The 26,259-nt window shown below is 37.6% G+C and overlaps 1 protein-coding gene across 1 annotated transcript in view; it reads right to left on the bottom strand.

Moving 5' to 3' along the window:
• The window catches only part of LOC123517098, a 72,088-nt gene that overhangs the window by 45,311 nt on the left and 518 nt on the right, over positions 1-26,259 (bottom strand). The window contains exons 2-5 of the mRNA XM_045276984.1: positions 20,326-20,569; positions 15,752-15,897; positions 14,920-15,173; positions 6,239-6,369 (exon numbers count right to left, since the gene is read on the bottom strand). Of these exons, the coding sequence (XP_045132919.1) occupies positions 6,239-6,369; positions 14,920-15,173; positions 15,752-15,897; positions 20,326-20,569 (775 nt within the window). The remainder of the gene's footprint in view (positions 1-6,238; positions 6,370-14,919; positions 15,174-15,751; positions 15,898-20,325; positions 20,570-26,259) is intronic.

The following is a 26,259-nucleotide window of genomic DNA, read 5'->3' on the forward strand; positions in this document are numbered from 1 at the left end:
AGAGCTTAGCTCGGGCCCTGTAATACACAAATAGGTAAATAGGTAAATACAAATAGGTAAATACACACACACACACACACACACACACACACACAAAAGTATGGCAGAACTGATAAATAGTATATTTCAGGAGGTCTTTACTAAGGAATCCAAATTTGAAAGACCACAGGGTAATAGAGAGACTGTCCATATGAAAGAGATTAAAGTAACCAAGCTTGAAATAAAAAAGTTGATGATGGAATTAGATGAGGAGAAGGCAATGGAACCGGATGAAGTCTCAGGCAGAATACTGAAAGAATGTAGGGAAGAACTAGCAAGTCCTATATACAACATCATAAAATGCTCAGTAGAAAATGGAACAGTACCAGTGGAGTGGAAAAGAGCTGAGGTGGTTCCCATATATAAGAGCGGAAGGAAGGAAGAACCTTTAAATTACAGACTGGTATCACTAACTAGTGTAATATGCAAGATATGTGAAAGAGTATTAAAGAAGCAATGGATTGAGTTTCTTGAAGACAACAAATTGTTATCAAACAGCCAATTTGGTTTTAGAAAAGGTCGGTCATGTGTAACAAATTTATTGAGTTTCTACTCTAGAATAGTTGATAAAGTACAAGAGAGAGGGATGGATTGACTGTATTTATTTAGATTTAAAAAAGGCGTTTGATAAAGTGCCACATGAAAGATTACTATGGAAGTTAGAGGAGAAGGGTGGCTTAAAAGGAAGCACATTGAGATGGATGATAAATTACTTGAGTGGGAGAGAAATAAGGACGATAGTTAAAGATATGAAGTCCAAGTGGAGAGCAGTAGACAGCGGAGTGCCACAGGGATCAGTATTGGTGCCAATACTTTTCTCTATATATAAACAACATGCCAGAGGGAGTGAACAGCTACATAAATCAGTTTGTGGACGATGCGAAACTGTGCAGAGTCATTAAACAAAAAGAGGATTGTGAAATACTACAGGAAGACTTAAATAAGATCTGGAAATGGAGTAAAAAATGGAAAATGGAATTCAATGTGGATGTGGGCGTATATATGGTGAGGGACTTGAAGGAATAACTGTTGAGTATAAGGTGGTTACAGGATGTGTGGAGAAGCCAGGAGTGGTCTGATGGAGACACTAGTATCAAAGAAACTTTGCATTATACTCAATTAAAGGTTGAACATTAAAAGTGAAGAATACACAAATGAAGATGATGCATAAAACAAAATTAATGAACATTGTTCAGTTAAATTGAAAGTCAATAAATACATAGTTAAACATACAATTAATTACATTTACACTATAATTATGAGATACAAAAAAGTTATAATGGACAAAAGATGTCATGGAAATGGGAAAAAGTGAAAGACGACCAGTGGGAATCTATAAGATGGGAGATGGAGTAGAACTAGAAAAAGTAAAAAAGGAAAAGGACTTGGATGTGACAATGGAAGAAAACAATCAACCAGTAAGCCATATTGATAGAATTTTCAGAGAGACATAATTTGCTAAGGAATATTGGATTAGCATTTCACTATATGGACAAAGAAATGATGAAGAAATTGATAAGTACTAAAATAAGACCTAGATTGGAATATGCAGGAGTTGTGTGGACCCCCCATAAAAAGAAACACATAAGGAAATTGGAGAGACTACAAAAAATGGCTACAAGAATGGTTCCAGAATTTAAAGGGATGACATATGAGGAGAGACTAAAGGAATGGATCTACCAACCCTGGAACAGAGAAGAGAGGGGATCTGATACAAGTTTATAAATTGATTAACGGAATGGATCAAGTGGATAATGAGAAACTAATCCTGAGAGAAGAATATGACATTAGAAGCACAAGATCGCATAGTAAGAAACTGAGGAAGGGAAGATGTCTGAGAGATGTTAAAAAATTTACTTTCTTGCAAAGATGTGTTGAGACTTGGAACAGTTTGAGTGAGGAAGTGGTGTCAGCAAAGAGTGTACATAGTTTTAAAGAAAAATTGGATAAGTGTAGATATGGAGACGGGCCTGGGCCACATGAGCATAAAGCCCAGGCCCTGTAAAACTACAACTAGGTAAATACACACACACACACACACACACACACACACACACACACACACACACACACACACACACACACACACACACACACACACACACACACACACACACACACACGGGACATCGTCGATGGCGGAGGTGGTCGCTGAGCTCCAGAGCAATCATCTATAATTCTACAGTTACCTAAGAGTAACCAAGGTGGGAAAGGAGCTGGTAATGTTTGTCCCGTCTCCATATAGTCATGTTAACTGTTGATTAGCAAAATAATGTCCAGTGAAGGTAAATATAAACTGTAGCCTGCGTTTGAGCCATCAGCTGGTTTGTTTACGTCTGCGCAACATGGCGGCCGTGAACTCGAAAGAGGAATCAGACTTCACAGGGTTTCAAGGAATAATGGAGAAGAGCGCTTATGTGAAGAAAATTCTGGAGTTAGAAGGTAAAATTGAAAAACTGTTTGAAAAGTATGAGGGCCTGGAAACGAGTTATGACAATGTAAAGAGAGACTGTGCCGATATGAAGAAGGAAAATGCAGCACTGAAAGAGGAAGTTAAGCTAATTAAAGTGAATTGCGAAAATGTGGAGAATCTCTAGGAAAAGTGATGGAGAAGCAGGCTGAATGGAAAAAAAGTCAGGAAGTGGAAAGAAAGGAGGTAAATTACAAAGTTGCAAGTCTGGAAAAGGAAATCAAAGAGTCAGGGGAGAAAACTTTGGGCCTTGCTGAAATTATAGATCAACAGATCATAGAAGAGAAGATAGCTGAGAAAGTGGTGAAGGTTATTAAGTCAAATGAGACATTGGTGAGGGAAACTGTAGACAAAAAGAGATGTGTGGTGATATTTGGTGTGGAGGAGGATAAGACACCGAGTAAAATGGAGAGAGAGAAAACATAAAAAGGTGATAAATAATATCATTAATGTGGTGCAAGAGGAGGAAAAGACCTAGTACAAGAAATAGAGGACTTCCATAGAATTGGAAAGTTCACAAGAGAAGGTATGAGGCCAATAAGAATCAAACTTAAGTCACAAAAGGATGTAGATGAATTGGTGGAGAAGTCATGGAGGCTAGCCCAGCAGGAAACAACAAGGAAGATTTGGTTGAGAAGAGATCTCGGTGAAAAGGAAAGAGAAATGTTAAATGAGTTGAGAAAGGAGGCTTTGAAAAAAATGAAGAGAGGACAGAAGAGAGAAGAAAGAGTTTTTCTGGAGAATCTTGGATATGAGACTGAGGAAGTGGTTCATAACCCAGAAAAGTACAGCAAGAAAGGACTAAAGAAACTTACATATGAGCGAAATGTAATGTATTCCAACATAAATGGAGTGATATCGGGATTTTAGAACTCAACGATTACTTGAGGGACAAGAACCCAGATATTGTGGGTCTTACTGAAACAAAACTGAGAGAGGAGAAGACCTGATGAAGGTTGGAGAAGGAAATATAATGTTTGGAAAAGAAATAGAGTAGGTAAGATGGGAGGAGGAGTGATGTTGCTGGTTAAAAAGATATAAAGGTGGATCAAGTGAAAAAGGTATGGGAAAGGCAGAAGTGCTAAAGATCAGAGCAGAAACTAATGAAGGAAAAAGAGGCACTACATAGTGGTGTACGTACCACCTAAGACAAATGCATGGTCAGTACAGGAATATGAAGAAATGATAAGTGATACAGGAACATGTCTGGAAGAAATGTTGGGTGGCTGTGAACGAACTATAATGATGGGAGATTTTAATTGTAAAGAGGTGTGTTGGGAGGACTGGTCAATGGAAGGATCAGAGACAACATGGGAAATACACTATTGACACTGGCAATGGAAAATGTGTTAACTCAGTGGGTCAAAGAAGATACTAGGTTTGGAGGAGAGGGAGCATCGTCAAGACTGGACTTGGTCTTTAGTACAGAGCCAATGGTCATTGAGGAGATGAGGGTGGAGTGCCCTTTAGCAAAGAGTGATCATGCAGTTTTGGAGTTCAAGGTGATAGACGAAGAGAAATCTAGAAGAAATGAAGAATATAAAGTGGGAAGATGGAATTATGCCAAGACAGATTTTGGAAACCTAAAGAAATTCTTTCAAGAGACAAATTGGATGAAATTCAAGAGTGCTAAGGAGCAAATGAAAAGTGGAAGGAATTTATAAAAATATACAAAGAAGGTGAGAAAAATTTGTACCAATAAGACAACATAGAGAAGTTGGAAAGCAGGACTGGTTTAACGATAGATGTGAAAAGGCTAGAACAAGAAAAGAGGATGCATGGAAGAGGTGGAGAAGGAAAAGACGGATTAAGCAGTGGGAAAGTTACAAAAGAGCAAGAAATGAATATGTGTTGATTAGAAGAGAAGAAAGAAAGAAACAAGAAAAGGATATAATTGATAAATGTAAAGACCAACCAAGGCTTTTTACAGACATGTGAACAACAACATCAAAAATAGAGAAAGTATTGAAAGTTTAGAAGTAAATGGAGTATGCAGTGAAGATCCCAGGAAATGGCAGAGGCTATGAATGGATGCTTTCGGAAGGTATTCACAAAGGAGACTGCTTTTGACAAACCACTGGTAATGGAACAGAAAGGGATTATGAAGGAGTTTCAAGTAACTGTGGAGGAGATCAAGAACATGATGGGGAGTTTAGAAGTGAGAAAAGCTGTGGGACCTGATGGGGTATCAGGATGGATTTTAAGAGAATGCAGGAGCAATTGGCAGAAAAAGTTTGTGAAGTAATTGATGCCTCATTAAGGGAAGGTGTAGTGCCCCAAGACTGGAAAAGAGCTAACATTGTCCCAATCTATAAATCAGGTAACAAGAGAGACCCATTGAACTATAGACCAGTGTCACTTACAAGTGTGGTAGCTAAGATGTGTGAGAGGGTGGTGAAGAATAGATGGACAGACTTCTTGGAGAAAAATGACATACTTTGTGAGTGTCAATTTGGTTTTAGGAAAGGGCGTTCATGCACGACAAACCTGATATGTTACTATTCGAGGGTGATAGATGTAATACAGGAAAGAGATGGTTGGGCTGATGGAATATATCTGGATTTAAAAAAGGCCTTTGATAAGGTACCACACCAGAGACTGATCTGGAAACTTGAAATGGTAGGAGGAGTGCATGGCAGTTTACTAAAATGGATGGAAGACTTTTGGTAGGAAGAGAAATGAGAACAATAATTAAGGACAGACCATCAGAATGGGGATTGGTGGAGAGTGGAGTTCCACAGGGATCAGTGTTGGCACCAGTAATGTTCGCAGTCTACATAAATGACATGGTGGATGGGGTGTCCAGTTATGTGAGCCTATTTGCAGACGATGCAAAATTGTTAAGAAAAGTGAGATGTGACAAAGATTGCGAACTACTCCAGGAAGACTTGGACAGAATATGGAAATGGAGCTGTACATGGCAAATGGAGTTCAACACGACAAAATGCAAGAAAATAGAGTTTGGCAAGAGTGAAAGAAGAATCAGGAGTATGTACAAGATAGGAAATGAAGACATAAAACCAGTCATGAAGAAAAAGACCTTGGGGTGACAATTACCAATGACCTATCGCCAGAGAGACATATAAACAAAATAATTGGAGAAGTATTGAACTTATTGAGGAACATAAGAGTGGCGTTCGTATATCTAGATGAAGAAATGATGAAGAAAATAATTACTGCAATGATAAGACCGAGGCTTGAATATGCAACAATACAGTGGGCTCGAACTTAAAGAAACACATAAGGAAACTAGAGAAAGTACAGAGGGCTGCAACGAAAATGGTGCCTGACTTAAGAGATTTGACTTATGAAGACAGACTGAAAAGAATGCAACTTCCAACCCTGGAAAACAGAAGAGAAAGGGGAGACCTGATAGCAATATACAGAGTGATGATTGGCATGGAAAAATGGATAGGGAAGATCTGTGTATGTGGAATGGAAGAATGTCGAGAGGGCATGGGAAAAAACTAAAATGGCCACTTATAGGAGAGATGTGAAAAATATAGCTTCCCTCATAGAAGGGTGGAAGCATGGAATAGTTTAGACGTGGAAGTGGTCAACGCAAGGAATATTCATGATTTTAAGAAAAAGCTGGACATTAATAGATATGGAGACGGGACAACACGAGCATAGCTCTTTTCCCGTATGTTACAATTAGGTAAATACAATTAGGTAAATACACACACACACACACACTGTGTTCTCACTTCATCCCCAGCTTTGACTCACAGCATCAGGGGTGAGGCACCACATAGTGAAGATAGAGTCTGGAGCCAAAAGACCAAAGCCAATGGTGGTAGAGATGAGCTGGGGTCCTAGTGGGCCCTCTTGCAGCCTCCAAACCTGCACCTCCTCCCCCACTGACCAAGAGAAATGATGGAGACTCAAGGTAAGATCTAAGGCAAATCCACATGTTTGTCAGTGTAGCATAAAAAGAACAACACTTGTATTAAGTAACAATTTAGTTAGGGTGAAAACATAATGTTGAGGTAACAGAACTATGTGAAGACATTAAATGAAATAAAAAAAACACACACTCAGAAAGGGCTCAAACACACAATAATCATACGTAGATTAGTGAAGAAGACAAGAGAGAGAGAGCATTTACTCAACACTGATTTGAGAATACAGTAATACTTCGAGATACAAACGCCCTAACATACTATTTTTTTCATCCTTTGTGCATTTATGTGTTTGTGCTCTTCGGCAGTGTGTATTTTTTCTTAAGTTTTGTGAACTCAAGACCACATGATCATGGGTTCCAAAAGTAAAAATAGGGAGGATGAAAAGAAGAAACTTAAGAAGAGTCTCGCAGTGGTTATGAAACACAAGATAATTGCAAAATATGAACGTGGTGTGCGTATCTGTGATTTGGCCCTGTGCGCTAATGCTACTTGTGACTGTAAAGTCAAACCATTGTTGGCATATCATTCTGAGAACCCCAGAGCCTTTAAAGCACACAAGATGTTAAAAGAGATACCCCAGGTCATGTGGTGTGCCAATAGAAAGGCATGGGTAACTTGCCAATTCTTCCTCCATACTACATAATACAAAGTTCTGTCACAGCGTAGGTAAGTACGAATGCATGTTTAACCCCTAAAACTCGGGGACGTTTGGCGAGAAACACACAAAATTGCCTGTATTCACATACTGATTACACTTGGAAATTCAATAAACGAGTAAGAACAAATGGTGTTCTGCCCACAAGCAACTCTTCCTCCTTGCAATGCAAAAAACCAGAAGTCTCTAGATGCTATGGTTGCCAAAGTATCACAGATTGAATGAGGTGGTATCATCGGTGTATGTGGCCTTGCGTCCAATCGGGTCCAGCGGCCTTGGCTAGAGCGATAGAAAACGGGCCCCTTGTATCCCATCTCTCTCTCTCTCTCTCTCTCTCTCTCTCTCTCTCTCTCTCTCTCTCTCTCTCCTGTTCTGATACCACTCATTCAAAAGTTGTCTCTCTGCAACATGGCAAGAGACCCGAGGTGTAGAGGTAAGGTATGTGGGAGAGGTGGCGGAATCGGACACCGTGAAATCACTGTCAACCCCACCATCCATCGTAGGAGTTGGTGACACAGTGATGTATAGCATATGTTAACTCCTGATGAATGTTGCCAGCTCACAAGCAAAGAAAACGAGAAGAAAATAGCCAAAATATAGCCCAAAAATGCTTAAACGTCTATCAACATGCCCCGAGTCTTGTGTGATGAACGTCTATCGACGTGTCCTGAGTTTTGCAGGTTAAGTTGTTATTTTGGGCAATATAGTACATTTATATCATGCATACAATAGACATTGTATTTATCTTATATTAAATCGATATTTGGTTGGTATTTAAAGCATGTTAATTTTTTGGGGAGGTAAATTCGTATCACTAGGACGAATTAATTCTATTTCCATTAATTTCTATGGGAAAAATTTATTTGATATACAATTTTTTTGATATACAACGATCATCACGGAACAAATTAAATTCGTATGTCAAAGTACCACTGTATTGTAATGAATGCACCACAAAAGACAACACAAACAATACACAATTTGAGAAAAGACTATCTCTGAAGTTTTCATAAGTGGATTAACAAAGTGATGCATCATGCTGTACCAAGAAGGATTCAAGTTTTCCAAATTAAATAAATTACAATATGGAATTACATTCAAAATGGAGACACTGTTAGATACTTATAAAAACTTAATCAAAATCTTGAAATTAGTATTCATTCAAGTTTTCTAAATTAAATAGATTATAATATGGAATTGCATTTAAAATAGAGACACTGTTAGAAGCTATAAAAACTTAATCACAGTCTTGAAAATAGTATTCATACATACTTTGGACACGAGATGCATATAACTAAAAACTCTCTCTCTCTCTCTCTCTCTCTCTCTCTCTCTCTCTCTCTCTCTCTCTCTCTCTCTCTCTCTATATATATATATATATATATATATATATATATATATATATATATATATATATATATATATATATATATATATATATATATATATATATATATATATATATATATATATATATATATATATATATATATATATATATATATATATATATATATATATATATATATATATATATATATATATATATATATATATATATATATATATATATATATATATATATATATATATATATATATATATATATATATATATATATATATATATATATATATATATATATATATATATATATATATATACAGTAAGTCCTCGTTATACGGTAGTTCTTTATCCGGTAAATTCACAGTTACGGTATTTGGAAATTACTACCCTCGATTCGATATACGGTAAGAAAAATTCACAGATACGGTATCCGCTCATGTCATCTGAGAGGGCCAAGCACGGGGGAGCAGGGGTGATGACGTCATCCACGCCACACCTCCCCGCCACTCACAGTACTGATTTTAACTTGACCACCCTTGGAGCCTGTTATCTCTTCCCCTCCCCCTCTTTTTTTAACTGCATTACATATTACTTACATGCATTACTAATTAGATGAATAAATGGAATATTAAACGGTCTATTGTAAGCACAAATACATTCATAGTAATCATGGCAAACATTTAAAGCCTACTACCAGCGGCAAACCATGCAGCAACTGATAAAGGGCACAGATGGGCCTGGCAAGCCCACTATCAGAGAATGGTGGAAGTCGTATAGCATCAAGCATGCCTTAGATAACATCAAGTCATCTTGGGAGCAAGTGAAGATGTCTACCATGAACTTGGCATGGAGTAAAGTATGGCCAGAATACGCGCATGACTTCCCAGGCTTTGCTGAAGACGACATCGGTGCAATCAGAAGTGATATAGTAAATTTGTGCCATAGGGCTAGCTTTGATGAAGTTGATGATGTTCAAGATCTTTAGGAAAGTCATGCTGAACCTCTATCAAATGATGAACTTACAGAGCTAGACAAGGTATCACAGGAGGTAGAAAAAGAGGGAGACCTGTGCATGAACTTGACATCAAAACTCTTAGAGAATGTCTCGGTGGTATCGAAAAAGCTCTGGAAACCCAGAAGGCATGTGACCCAAATCCTGCCAGAAGTAGCAAAGTGGCTCATGACGTAGAGAAAAGTGTCAGGATTTATCAAGAAATCTATGATGAAAAAACAAGAAAAACCAAACAGTCCTCCATCTACTCGTTCTTCAAGCCAGTCAGACATGCCATCCCTGTCACACCTGCCGACCCTGCTACAGCTGGCCCTTCCACATCCACTGCCGATGGTTCTACAACTGGCCCTTCCTCAATATCCTTTCTTCAAACCATTGAAACGTGTCGACCCTGCTACAGCTGGCCCTTCCACATCTGCTTCCGACAGTGCAAACGATGACATCTTATCCTTGTCTGCCCACTCAGCGGAAGATGAGTAAGGGCTGAAATCCCTAGTGTCCCTTTGCCTCGGGAGGGACATCATTTGTTAGAATACAATGTGATTGAAAGGTAAATAAAAATTTTCTGTTTATTTCTTTAGCACAGGACTTTACATTTTCTTTTTTTTTTTTAATGATTATTTTCATGTATTTTCATTTCTGTAGGGGTGACTTTTGACGTGCTGGAATGCATTCCCTATTATTACATGTTATAATGGATTTGGTAAATTTGATTTGCGGTAAGGTTTTCAGGAACACATATGTACCATATAATGAGGACTTACTGTATATATATATATATATATATATATATATATATATATATATATATATATATATATATATATTATATATATATATATATATATATATATATATATATATATATATATATATATATATATATATATATATATATATATATATATATATATATATATATATATATATATATATATATATATATATATATATATATATATATATATATATATTAGGTAATAACTTTTGACTTTTTTCTCAAATTTGATTTCCTGTAACATGAATGAATGAACTTTTGCTTACAATTGCCCGAAATGATGTTTATTCCACTGTGATATCAAAAAAGGTCACGCACAAAGCACTTTGAAACCTGTGCAATTACTGTAAATAAGGGCTGAATTGGGTAAAGATAAGGAAACATTCACAGATGTTCTCTTTGGCACTACTTTCTCAAAAGTAAAAATTTAAGTACCTGAAAGATGAAATAAATGTTGTTACTAATTATTTCAGAGAGGGTCAGTCTAATTGCTGAGGAGATAAAAGCTTTATGGAGTACAACATTAAACTTCCCCCATATATCAGATCAAGCCATTCATGCAAAACTGGAAAAACTCTTGCAGGAATATGACTATTGCAGAAAGAAGCAAAACTTTGATCCATTAAATGAACTGTTTGATGTGACCAAGGTGAAAGGTCAATGGTTTTGCAAAGAGGATGAAAATCTCTATAGACTGCAAATTGAGAGCAAAGGTCAGGTGGGTTATTCCACTGGCAAACCTGCCAGTGCCAAGACCATTCACCCATCCAAGCGAAGGAGGACATCAGAAGTTAATGTCTCTGATTCGGCAACTGCATGCAGCTCAGTAGCATCAGATTCTTCTGAAACTGTCACAGCCTCATGCGACTCCAGTGAGGACAGTTCTTGGGAAGATGAAGCCGAACCATCAACAAGCACAAGGAAGCATCATTCCACTGGTGTTGCAAGACGACTTGTTACAAGCTCAAAGCTATCAATCCACGGAGCAGCAAGAGTGTGCCGTCAGCTCAGTAGTGAGGGCATGGAAATTCCAACCCCAAGTCAGCCAGGAATCCACAAGGCTATCTACAGGAGAGCTGCTGAAGTCAGGCAACACTTGATTGACACACTTCATCAAGAAAAGTGGAGTCTACACTTTGATGGCAAAAAACTGAATGGTGTTGAACATCAAGCAGTGGTCCTAAAAAATGAAGCAAGGGAAATCAAATTGGCTGTACTTCAGTTGAAGGATGGTACCGCTGCAACCATTGCCAAAGGGCTTCAGGGTGTCTTGCAGGACTTCAACTTGTGGGGATCAGTTCATATGATCGTTGCTGACACAACAAGTGTCAACACTGGGAAGAAGACAGGTGTTGTGGTTCTACTACAGCAGATGTTTGAAAAGAATGGCAATCCAAGACCCAAGTTCATCAGTTGTCAGCACCATGTGCTCGATCGCATCCTCCGTGTAGTAATGGACATTGAGCTCCATGGTTCAACCAAATCCCCACACATTGAGTACTTCTTTGTCAATGACTTGATGAAAAAGTATGACCAGATGAAGGCAGCTTTCAGCAATGGAAAGGCTGAGATCAAGGAAACAGGCGGTTGGAGAGATGACATGAAATTTCTGTACCATCTCACACGTGTCTTCCGTCACTTCACTGAGAAAAATGACATGCCCTTTGTGAACTTCAAGCAGATTCCTAATATCAGCAATGCACGCTGGAACTCCCGTGCCATTCTAGCCCTACTTGCATTCATTCTCATGCCTGAAAATCGAATCAGACTGCGAAAAATTTGCTCATTTATTTCGTACCAATGGGCCGACCATTGGTTCAGTGACCAGTTGTTCCGCAAAGAAGATTTTGATGAACTATCAGCTGCTTTGGATGGATATCCAAAGGCTCTCAAATGCCTAGAAACTCACTGGAAAACAGAAGCATCACCCATCAACATCGCCCGAAGCAACCAATGCTGCGAGCGAGCAATTAAAGTTATGCAGGACTTGCACGAGTCCTGCCGCAACAAGGACAACCTCCCTCTCAGATTCATCCTCTCCAATGACATTAATTTGACTAATTGATTTGTTACTGTATTTTCTTAGCTTTTGTAATACTATACATGTTACTTTTAAGCTTTTGTTCAGACTGGATTCTGCTTTGAGTGATGTCAACAATTGTACGAAAACTGTAATATTGAATTTTTTTAAATCATTTTGTGCGTGAGGTTTTTCATCAAAATGACTTAGAAATGGGATTTTAATTATTCTTTCATAAAAGTTCATCACATAATGGCACAGGAATATGAGGTTGTAAAAGTTATCACCCTATATATATATATATATATATATATATATATATATATATATATATATATATATATATATATATATATATATATATATATATATATATATATATATATATATATGTTTTTTTCTTTTCTTCAAATGTTTTCTTTTTGCTTTACTGTATCTCATTTTCTATTGACATTATAAAAAATCTAATTCCAACAAACAACTGCATTTCAGTTTTAGTTTAAAATAATGTCAAACAAAAGTTAATCAGGGTTTATACTAATTTTGTGAAAATTTTTGAAGTGTAAAAAACACTTTTCAAGATATTCACTCTAAGATTTTTCATAATTTCATCCTTGTTTTGTTATTTTGTATTCATCTGATTGATATGAAATTTTTACACAAGATTGTGTATACAATGGTGACTTTTGGAGCATGATGGAATGATAATGCATTAGATCCCAGCTTCTCTAAAAAATATTATTCACTCATACATGAGGGTTTGGAAGGAGCCATCAGAAGCATCACTGCAATCTGATGTTTTACAACTTAACTGGGCACTCTCTGAGTTGATATTAGTGTGTTGAAGTGAGATAATGATACATACTATGAAGTAATTATTACTTGCTTCCTCCAGCTTTATACTTCTGTCTCAAAAAAGTATTATTTTGAAAGCTATGTGATGAATAGTTGTCATGATGAAGGTAGTGAGAAAAAAACAGAATTTGAAAAGATCATAGCAGTTGTATGATATAGAGAGGATGGAAAAGCATGGCAATAAAACATGGGGTGAGATGAGAGGGTCTCAAAGGGAGAAAAAACATGCATGAGGGAGGGGAGGCAAGGGTTTAAGGTCCAGCTGTCAACCACAGCTGTCTCGCAACGGTACATTTTTTCCTTGTCTTCTCTTCTTGAAGTTTCTGATTCTAAATTTCATAAATTTATGCCTGTAAGGATGTAGAGAGTTAAATGACACACATCCCCTCTTGACACCTGGCCACATACTGTGTAGAGCTTGAGTCATGCTATGACGCAACTGCACTAGACATTTAAAAATGGCTCCCTAGTGGGAAGGGTATTTAATTATAAAAAAATAAAGTACACCATCTGGTAATTTAGGGTCTGAAGGTTTTGAAGAGACAATAGTAATCTCAAAATTTTTAATCCCTCCAAAATCAAGAAAATAAATCCTGCACCCCTACCTAAAGTCCGAATTTTCTTTTTTTTGGGTGTTTGGGAGTGGGTGAATTCATATAAATGAGACATTCAAATTTGTTGGACCAACTTCTCCCCTTATTAGTCCAAGTTAACAAGGGTCAACAGCATATATATATATATATATATATATATATATATATATATATATATATATATATATATATATATATATATATATATATATATATATATATATATACAGTATATATATACAGGCAACCCCCGATTAATTAATGTTCACACAACGAAATTTCGCTACAACGAACGTTTCCTTTTACTACCATCTGCTCGTATAATGAACAACAAACTTGATTTAATGAAATTTTATCCAATGTAATTATTTCTAAGTTTGAAAGCCCCGCCGCATCACGAAAGCTGACAAGCTTTTGAATACACCAGCACCTCTCATGGACAAAACGTACACCCAAGGTTATATTACAAGGAGGCGGCATGATGTCACAAAAGTGAAGCCAGCACGCTATTGGCTCGCTGCTGACCCTACCCCCCCTTACACCCAAAACATTACCGAGCGCCCATTGAAAATACATGGGAACGCCCAAGTTACGCTCCATATTTTCAGTCTTATGTCCAGGTTTGGAAGCTGTCTACCATATTATGTGACCTTAAAAGACTCGCAATAGTCATGGCATACTGTGCCATGAAGTTTTAGACGATAAATCATACATACAAATGAGATAATACAGTGTTTTCCAGCTTTGGTGGACTTGGATGAGAGGTGGGAAGCTGTCTTAGGAGCAAACGTATGACGAACAAGGTCATGTACACATGTGCATATACATATGCATGTATAGATGTAAACATGTACATATACATGTGCATCTAAATGATGGATAAGAAAAATGTATATAAGGTAAAATTACCTGAAGGTTGATTTTTCCTGGTATAGCAATTACAGTACATAATATATATATATATATATATATATATATATATATATATATATATATATATATATATATATATATATATATATATATATATATATATATATATATATATATATATATATATATATATATATATATATATATATATATATATATATATATATATATATATATATATATATATATATATATATATATATATATATATATATATATATATATATATATATATATATATATATATATATATATATATATATATATATATATATATATATATATATATATATATATATATATATTGCCCACCTGCTAGCATGACTGACACTTCCCCAGATGGCAGCCCACGCCCTAAAGAAAGCCGTGTCACTTGCTCAGCCTTCACTTGATCCAAATTGGTTGCCACAACCTGCTGTGGCTGTGCAAAGGAGCCATCAGAACCACCAGCACTCATTGCTGGCCACCTCCACACAGAGAGTACCAGCTGTGTCTCTCTTTCTTCCTGCATGGTGGTGGAGGAGGTGGCAGTGGTTGACAGCACACCTAGATGGTTACCTTCATTACTGTAATGGAGAATAATAGTTAACACTCATGATATGCCTATCTGAGATGATTGACTGAAATGACATGGAGCATATACAAAACTAGGATAATTTACTGAATGCAGATGCAAAGGAAGATCTCCATTCACTGAGAGGGCATTGGCTTAGTGGTAGATAGATTGAATGAATGATTGATATTTAGGTACTACAAAAATAAGGTCATATGATGCTAAGTGAGAGATAGAATTGTGGAATGTACTACAGACATGATCAAAATAGAAATTTCTGACATGACCATCCCCATGAAGAACTTTGATGAACAGATATAATGATAAAAACTATAGTTTACATCACAGTAACACCTCAAAAAAAAAAAAAAAATGGAGTTGACACAAAAGACACAGGCAACTAAATAAAAGTAAGTTTCATCAGATCTTCACTCTAAGCAGAAAAAAATTAGTGTCTTAAGAAGATAATCAATTAATGTAACAGAAAATCAAGATGTCATTACATTCTCTCTCTCTCTCTCTCTCTCTCTCTCTCTCTCTCTCTCTCTCTCTCTCTCTCTCTCTCTCTCTCTCCTATCACTGGTAACTTACTTGAATTCCATATGATGCACAATGTGGCCTTTCAGGATGACATGTACAGGAGCTGAGGTCTTGAGGGGCCATCCCTGCCACACCAGCACACCTTCCCCACCTGCTGCCCGCCCAGCCAACACCAGGTGACGACCACATCGACTCACCTGAAAATTTGGCTGAGGAACATGGACTGGGAGACTGCACTCCAAGGCAGTGACCATAAGGTTATGCTGGACACCCTTCTCACTGCCATCATAAGGGCTTGTGAAGGCTGTATACCCATGAGGAGGAAAGCCTCCAGAAAAAGCATCATTCTACAGGAGCGGAAAATTCTGATGAGATGGGCCACCTTACATCAGAGAATGAATAAAGCAACTTACACCAGGCAGAAGAGCTCACTGCAAGACAAAGTTTGTAATGAGAAAAAAAATCAAAGATTCCTATGAAAGACAGTGAGAGAAGATCAAGCAGTGCTGAAAATTATAGTCAATCCAGTTTTTCTACAACTACTGCAAAAAGTTTTCTAGAATTCACACCAGAGTAGGACCTCTCCAAGCAGAAAAATAGGGATATGTCAATAAACCCAGAAAAAACTGCCACATTCTATCCCAGCAATACACAGAAGTTTTCTCACAGCCAAATACTATAAGGATAGTGCAATACACCACAGAGTTTTCAGAAAGCACAACCAACAGCTTCACCACTACCTTGACAACATCACTTTCACCATTGCTGACTTACAGAGAACCATCAGTGAGTTTAAGATGAATTCCACTGCTGGACCTGATGGTATGCCATCCATCCTACTGCTAAAGAGCAAAAAGGCTCTGGCAAGCTCTGCCTATAAAATAAGTGCTGCTCTCTTGACATTGGCATCATCCCAGTCATGCTAGAGGAGGCAATAATCTCTCCTAGCCACAAAGGGGGAGATATAACCCAAACTAAGAACTACAGACCTGTAGCCCTCACCTCCCACCCAGTGAAAGTGTTTGAAAAAATAATCAGGAATAGAATCATCATCAACCAAGAGGAAAATAAACTCACAAACAACTCCCAACACAGGTTCTGTAAAGGAAGGTCATGCCTCTCCAACTTGTTGGCCTGCTATGAATGGCTGCTCCAAAGACTTGTTGAAGGAAGAAATGTTGATGTTGTGTACCTGGATTTTGCCAAAGCATTTGATTGAGTTGACCAAAGCATCCTCCTCCACAAACTGAAGGCCATGAGGATAACAAGGAGACTGGGTGTGTGGCTGCACAGCTTCCTTACACGTGGAATACAGGCAGTTGCTGTCAATGGCCACAAATTGCAGCAAGAAAGTCATTAGTGGCATCCCCCAGAGTTCAGTCTTCTGCACTACACTCCTCCTAATCCTTATGTCTGACATACAGGAAGTGGTAGAATGATTCTTTTTATCATCCTTTTGCCAATGATACCATTCTCAGTCACAAGATCAGGGCAGATGGAGATGTCCTATACCTACAAGAAAACATCCACAAGATCTTTGTATGGACCAAAATGAAAAAAAAATTAAACTACCAAGACTAGGATTCAACACTGAAATAAAAGACATCACCAAATTCTATACAGGGAGACAACAGCAAATTCCACCCAGCATCATATCTTGCAGACAGTTAAAGAGAGCCAGGTGGATGGTTGGGTGGATCCTCTGCACCTTAAATCAAGAAAAGACATGCCAGCACTGTGGAAGGCTCTCATTCAACCAATACATACTTAATTACTACAGCCATCTCTGGTCATCCCATAAAAAAGAAGACATACAAGAGCTGGAGTCAGTAAAAAGAACCTTTACTAGGAAAATAAAAGGCATGAAACACTTGAATTACTGGCAGAGACTACAAAGACTAGAACTATATTCCCAACAGAGGAGAAGAGAGAGAGATACAGGGCCATATAAGTGTGGAAGATATTGAAGGAGCAAGTGCCTAACCATACCACCAAACTAATAAAATGTAAGAATAGCGAGTGTTCAAGACACTCATGTGAGAGATGGGCTCTTCCTTCTACTACTCCAGAGAGGGTTAAGACCATTGGCTCTCAAAGTGGTCGATATTGATCCCCCAGGGTTTGATGGAACCATCCAAGGAGTTGATGAACATCCAGGAGGTTGCAAGGAGGTCAATAAATACCTAGGGTATCAAAAGGAGGTTTATTAATAACTAGGGATCAGTGAATATTGCTGTTGGGGTTGAAGGAACCATTGAAGTTTCCATCTGAAAATTCTACAATTTAGATTATAATTTGTAAAAATCTGAACAAAATCAGGTAGTACTATTAGATTAAAAAAAATAAATAAGTTCTTGAATTCAAACCATATGCAATCCTTTTTCAGTAATAAATCTGAACAAATTTAAGCAGCCCTGGCAACACTACCTTTGACCAACCCTCATTGTTTCACAGCTCTACTGTCTGTTCCTATAACTTGACATCTTTCAAGAGAGAAGTATCAAGAAACTTTACTAACTAAACAAGCCATTGTTTTGGATACATCATTTTTTTTTTTCAGTGACAAATAGCAGTTTTTATTTTGTAATGTAGTTTTCTCTTAGATGCCATCATTGATGTAAAAACTACTACTACTACTACTACTACTACTACTACTACTACTATTACTACTACTACTACTGCTACTACTACAACTACAGTGGAGACTCAATACTCAAACTTAATTCGTTCCAAATGGCCGTTCGAATATTAAAAAGTTCGACTATTGATACCTATAAATCAGGCGAGAGACTCGAGGTGTAGAAGTAAGATGTGCGGGAGAGGTGGCAGAATTGGACACCGTGAAATCACTGTCGCTCCCACCATCCATCATGGGAGTTGGTGAAACAGTGACATATAGCATATGTTTACTCCTGACTTAGGGGCTCACCGTGCCTCACAACAGAATCAATTCCAGTTCTTTTCTTGAAATTCACAAACCACCCTTTACTTGCTTTAAAATCATCATTGGAGTCAGATGTAGCATCAGAAATAAGATCACGATCCAGCAGCCTAGCCTTCACACAAATTATGCCCTCTGACAAAGAATCACCAACCATCTGCCTTTGGTTTATCCAATCAACAATTTTTCCTTTTCTTCCACTGCCACAGGTCGCTTAAATTGCTTTTCACACCAATCGCCACATCAGCTCTTTTAATGAGCTGTCTTCTTCAGTATTGTGGCTACTGTAGATTTAACCATACAGTACTCAGCTGCAAGATCGGTTATTCTCCCTCCTTTCTCGTATTTATCAATAATCTTCTTTTTCCTTTCGATGGTTGTCACTACATTCTTTCTTGTAGGCTTATTCTCACCACTAACAAGCTTCTTCGGTGCCATTGTCAGCTTCTAAATGAGAAAAAAGAAAAAAAAAAAAAACTGCGGAGAGAAAGCGCAGGACAATGTTATTTTTATGACAGCGAAGGATAAACTGGCTGCGGTGGCCCGGTGGGGTGCGTGGAGCATGTGGGGCAGCGGGACGGGAGAGACCCTTTGTTTACAGCCATGTGGATGGACGTTTGACTAATAGGTATTTTTGAGTATTAAGTCGAACTTTTGTGTTCGACTATTTAGACATTTGAGTATGTATTGAGTCTCCACTGTACTATTACTACTACTACTACTACTACTAAAAATAATAATAATGCACATGGTTTCTGCCATCAGAATTATTTTCCTTGAATAAAAAAATAGCGGGTCGATGGAAATTTTGAAACTTCATTGGGGATGTTGATGAGTTAAAAAGCTTGAGAACTCCTGGTTAAGACTCTCTTCACCTTTAGTCTTTCAAACAGTAGGCCCAGACTCTTCAATAGCCTCCATAAAAATGTCAGAGACACCGCAGCAAGGCTGCTCAATGTCCAAATTCGGGAAGGAACTGGACCACTTTCTGCAAACACTGCCAGATGAGCCCCACGTCTCGGACTACACAGCTTACTGTAGAACAACCTCTAACTCTGTGCCAGACCAGATGGCTCTCTTAAAGTTTGAATCTTGGACTGGCAGCAGTGGTGGACCACCAAAACTCTGAGGAAGACCCTCTAGATCCAACTAAGTAAACCAAGTAAATCATAAAACCACCTGATTTGCTCCAATTATCTAATCAAACAATAACAAGTGGTCATAAATTTAAGGTGCTCCACCAGTTCTCTACTAATGATTGCAGAGCTACATTTTTCAGTAATCAAATTATATCCCTATCCTGATATAGTTGTAAAACTTGAATCGGTCAACAAATTTAAATCTGCATTACATACTCAATTATCCAGTGTGTTGTATGATTTTCAAAACTAGACATTTAAATATTGTTTATGGCACATCCTTCCAGCCCAAATTCGGATGAGGATGCATGATTTCTAAAACTAATATTCATGGGCTGGTGTGCTAGCAGTTTTAGGCCCACCATAACTTCTTTACAAAACACTAAGTCATGCTTCATGAATTGGTTGGGCCAACCAGTGAGTGACCAGGTGAATAAAACCTTTTTTTTTTTTTTTTTAATCACTCCCCTTTGGCCCCTCTGTCTTCCCCTCTCTTTGTATTGTATGCCAATAAATTTTCATGAGAATGATAGTGACTAGCTCACCTCAAAGGCATCTAGTCTGCTGAAGGGTGGAGTGTGGATGTACTGAGTGACAGGGTGTTTTCCATCCACCCTATCCTGACCTCCGTCCACTGCCAACCCTTGCCCTGCTATTGTGGTGGTGGTGGTGGTGGAGTGATGGATGGTGAGGATCGGTGTGGTAACGAGCCCCTCACAGGCTGCCCACACCACACTCTCTCCAACCACCTGCATGCCATCCACTCGGCTCGGTCCTGCCCACACTCCACTACATCTCTCATGTCAAGGAATATACTCATTATATACAGTACACATACCAGCTTTGTAAAAGGAATCCTCTAAAACATAACAAGAATCTGGTTTTGAAGTGTAAGATATTCAAACAGTGAGAAATGATAGATGACATTTAATACAACTTAGGTTATGTAGGTGTACATAGGGTGGTGTGGATACATATCAACCGAGTGGAAACACTGACTGAATGCTCTGATGTGATACGTATTGTAAATTTCACACTGCTATTCATCACCAACATAGTGCTACACCTTAGTGAATAACAAACAAGCAACGTGTTCCTGCCAACACGCTGTCTGTGTTTACCCGATAAGAAAATAGATTTTTTGGGTGTCTGATGTTATTTTTCATGGCTCTCATATAGTGTCTCATGTCAATGAACACGGTGTGATTATTTTGATATTTAGCTATACTGACATGAAGTGCATCCTTTTGAAGTGGCTGCCATGGCAATGTTATGAAAAAAATATATGGCGGGAGGAACACCGACCAAAAACGTGTAGAGAACACCGATCTTTAAAATTTTGAATGTTTTGAAATACTTTGAAAAAATATAATAAAAAGTGACTCTGTTTATGTATATAAGCATGGAAATAAATGGTGGTAGTGAACTAGTGCATTTTTTGTTGTCCAGATCTTGGCCATCATGGAGGATGGGAAATTTAATTTTCTTTCCTCTGCATGAAGTCAGCTTCTACCAAGGACACCTTTGCCTTTCCTACCATTTTGGATGAAGTATCTGTTGAGCCAGGGCAGTGTAAAGGCATGCTAACCTGGTAAAGGTGCTTTGCTTGCTTCCAACATATACTTCTACATAAGAGTGTAGTTGCCTACAAGCTAAAGTACTTGTATGCAATTATTCTGTAAGTTCCTCAAATATACTTTAAGATGTTTAAACTTCACTCTCTGGTACAAATAGCTATTCAAAATTCATAAAATTTAGATATTTTTTGAGGATGTTTTTAGCATGATTTTTGTCAACAGAAGTAAATTTGGTTTTGCCATATAAATGTTATTTTCTTATGTGCTTATTTCTTATTTCATCATGTAATAAGGATGGGGAGTGACTAAGGTTATCATATATGTTGATTTCAAGCAAAAAAAAATTGTTTTTGTTTTATGAGCTTCAAAAATATAAGTCAGTGTTCCCCCACACCTAGGTCAAAGGGAAACTCATTGCAACAAACCACTGACTGAGATTCCCAAAATATCTTAAGTGCAAAATATGGCACTTATTTTTTTATTTTCTGATTTATGCATCCACCATAGGTGAGCCATGTTGTGTTGTTTGTTTTGATCATAGTTTGCATTCTCTTAGGTACAAAATGGAATTTTTATGCAGGTTTTCTCAACTAACACGTTGGTGTTTACCCATATCACCTTATTTATAATTCAATGCAATGATAGAACATACACACACACACAAAAAAATAATAATAATAATGAGCTCTGAGCTTGTTCCGTAGGGTAACGTCTGGCTGTCTAGTCAAGAGACTGCAGCAGATCAAACAGTGAAAAACACACACACACACACACACACACACACACACACACACACACACACACACATACATATATATAATACACACATCAGGCATTATGAAGCACACACACACACACACACACACACACACACACACACACACACACACACATATATATATATATATATATATATATATATATATATATATATATATATATATATATATATATATATATATATATATATATATATATATATATATATATATATAATACACACATCAGGCATTATGAAGCACACCTAGACTGTATGCATAGGTGGGTATGGGACAATAAGGTTGTCCTGTCTCCAAAAATAAGCAAGATTTGGGTGCCATTTGGGGTGAAAAGTGGAGGGAGAGGCGAAAGTAGATGGCGCTGCCACACATATGGTTACAAAACATTTGCCATGTCTAGAAAACCTAAGATTTATTGAAACACCAATAGGACTGAGGAGATTGAGGGAAGATAACACTTACTAGGAATTTTCAGGATCTCAAGAGGAAAAAGGTAATGTGAGAATACTGATGAATGTGGAGAGGGAGATGAGATATATGAAGGAAGTGATCTCAAGTATCATGGAAAAACAAGACAAACTAATAATAGAAAAAAAATCAAAAGTGAGAATAGAAGAATGTGAGAAAGTAAGAGAAGTAAACCAGGTGATGAAAAAGGAGATGGAGGAGATAAAGAAATAAAATGCTATATTAATGGCTACAGGTTGCTAGTATGAAGTCATTAAAAAGCCTACAAGAGAAAGTACAGGATGGGGCAAGCAAAGTGGAAAATGGAATGGGTGAGATCAAATTGGAGGAATTAAGAAATGCCTGGAAAAGGGAACAGGAAGAGGAAAAAGTTAAATTCTCAGAGTTAGTAAAGAAGAAGATACAGGAAAAGACAAAGGACAGTGTAATACAAGTAATTAAAGAGAAGGAAGATTTGGTGAGGGACACAGTGGACAAGAGGAAATATTTCCTAATTTTTGGGCTGAAAAAAAAAATAAATAACATGTTCATGAGAGAGAGAGAGAGAGAGAGAGAGAGAGAGAGAGAGAGAGAGAGAGAGAGAGAGAGAGAGAGAGAGAGAGAGAGAGAGAGAGAGAGAGAGAGAGAGAGAGAGAGAGAGAGAGAGAGAGAGAGAGAGAGAGAGAGAGAGAGAGAGAGAGAGAGAGAGAGAGAGAGAGAGAGAGAGATAGTTGGCAATGGGTGATATTAAGTTAGTTTAAGACAGCACACAGGGGTTGGAACAAGAAGTGGAGGAAGTGATTAGATTGGGAAGGTTTAATGAAGAGGGAAAGAGACCACTGAAAGTGAGAATGAGATCACAAGTGGCAGTGGAGGAGATAATAGCAAGAAAAGGAAAATTGGCTGAAGATATTGAACTTAATGATATATGGATGAAAAGGGATATGAACCTGGAGCAGAGAGAAAAGAAGAGAGTGCTAAGAAATGAAGCTAAGAAAAAAAAAAAAGCAAGAAAAGGTCAAAGATCAAGAAGAATTTCTAATGGAGGATTCTAGATATGAGACTGAAGAAGTGATATCTTCGGAAAAAAGAGGAGGTACATAATGGAAGAGACAAGAAATTAAGAGTGACATATACAAATATAGATGGGTTATTGTCCAGTGTGTTGGGGGTTAGGGACTATTTGAAAGAGAAAAGACTGAATGTAATGTGCATAGCAGAAACAAAGCTAAGGGAGGAGATCCATGTAAACTTAAAGGAAGAGGGATATAAAAGTTGAAAAAGACACAGAAAAGATAAAGAGGGAGGAGTGCTTTTTTATGCAAGAGGGAGATCTGCCAAGGACAACAAAACATTAAAGAAAAAAAAAAAGGCCCAATGAAACTGCAAGTTCCCTAAAAGATTTTAAAGGAAATAGCCAAAAAAATAGGGACAAATGTCTTGAAATCTCCCTCTTAAAAGAAGTGAAGTCGTAGGAAGATGGAAATATAGAAGCAGGCAGGGAGTTCCAGAGTTTACCAGTGAAAGGTATGAATGATTGACAGTACTGCTCTTGTGCTAGAGAGTTAGACAGAAAAGGGATGAAAGGAAGAAGAAAGCATTGTGCAGCGAGGCCACAGGAGGGGAAGAGGCATGCAATTAGCAAGATCACTAGAGCAGTTAGCATGAAAATAGCAATAAAAGATAGAAAGAGCTGCAACATTCCGACGGTAAGAAAGAGGCTGAAGACAGTCAGTCAGAGGAGGGGAGTTGATGAGACGAAAAGCTTCTGATTCCACCCTATCTAACAAAACTGTGTGATTGGAGCCCCCATAAACATGCAAAGAGTACTCCATACAAGGACAAATAAGGCCCTTGTACAGAGTTAGCAGTTGGAGGGACAAGAAAAACTGGCAGAGATGCCTCAGAATGCCTAACTTCATAGAACCTGTTTTAGCAAGAGAAGAGATGTAAAGTTTCCAGTTAATATTATAAGTAAAGGACAGACTGAGGATATTCAGTGTGGAAGAGGGAGACAGTTGAGTGTCATTGATGGAGAGGGGATAGATGTTTGGAAGTTTTTGTCAAGTTGATAGATGAAGGAATTGAGTTTTTGAGGCATTGAACACTACTAAATTTTCTCTGCTCCAATCAGAAATCTTAGAAGTCAGCCGTTCTGTGGCATCCCTGTATGATCTGTTGACTTCCTGAAGGTTTGGTTGTCTCTGAAAGGATGTGGAAAGATGTAGGGTGGTATCATCAGCGTAGGAGTGGATAGGGCAAGAAGTTTGGTTAAGGTCATTAATGAATAACAGAAAGAGGGTGGGTGACCTGAGGAACACCACTCTTAATAGATTTAGGAGAAGACCGGTGGCCGTTTACCATAGGGTGCAATAGATCTGTTGGAGAGGAAACTTGAGATAAAGTTGCAGACAGAAGGATAGAAACCGTAGGAGGGCAGTTTTGAAATCAAAGCCTTGTGCTAGACTCTATCAAAACCTTTGGATATGTTCAACGTGACAGCAAAAGTTTAACTGAAATCTCTTAAAAAAGGATGATCAAGACTCAGTAAGGAAAGCCATTCTGGCAATCAGACAGAAGATTGTGAAGTGACTGATGTTTGAGAATCTTCCCATTGAGGATAGATTTAAAAACTTTAGATAAGAAAGAAATTAATGCTATAGGATGGTAGTTTGAGGGACTAGAACGGTCACTCTTTTTAGGAACAGGCTGAATGTAGGCAAACTTCTAGCAAGAAGGAAAGATAGAAATCAATAGGCATAATTGAAAGAGTTTGGCCAAGCTAGGTACAAGCATGGAAACACAGTTTTTGAGAACAATAGGAGGGACCCTATCAGGTTCATAAGCCTTCCAAGGGTTTAGGCTGAAAACATCATTACAAAGAATTTTGATTGAAGACATGAAATAGTCAGAAGGAGAAGGAGAGAGGAACAAGCCCAGAATCATCCAAGGTGGAGTTTTTAAAAAAGGTTTGAGAGAAGAGTTCAGCTTTAGAGACAGATGAGACAGCAGTGGTGGCATCAGAATGAAATAAAGGAGGGGAAGATGGAGAAGTAATGTTATTGGGGATGCTGTTGACCAGATTCCAAAGTCATGAAGGGAGTTAGTTTGAAAGATTTTGACATTTTCTATTTATGAAGGAATGTTTGGCAGTTGAAGAAGGTTATTACACAACTTTAAGTGAACATTGATTACCTGGTCCTACACCTACAGCAAGAGAAGCAGAACCCAGAAGGCCAATAGTGTGGTAAAACATATCAGCCTAAATCCTGTTCTGGCTGTATATTCTCTATGCGAACAGATTCCTTGAATGACTGTTTTCCTTTTCCTTTTCAGTAAACCTCCAGAGTTTCACCACCTTGTCCTTTCTGGACGAAACAAATTTTTTCTGGTAGATTTCAGTTTGCTTTTAATTAAAATACCACTTGTTTTTAATGCAAATCAACCATTTTTTTTTTTCATAGCCCAGAAACATATTATGATTTGCACAAAAAAACAACTGGTAAATTAATTAAAAACAAGCCAAAATCTACCAGAAAAATTTGTTTTGTCCAGAAAAGAACCTTATTTAATCTAATCTAACCTAAGCTAACTAAACCTAACCTAACCTAACCTAAAAGGTTGCACCTAGTATATATGGGGTTCAAATTACTCATAATGAGGAGCTCTATCTCTT

This window comes from Portunus trituberculatus, chromosome 41 (genome assembly GCF_017591435.1).
Source record: "Portunus trituberculatus isolate SZX2019 chromosome 41, ASM1759143v1, whole genome shotgun sequence".
Lineage (NCBI taxonomy): Eukaryota > Metazoa > Arthropoda > Malacostraca > Decapoda > Portunidae > Portunus > Portunus trituberculatus.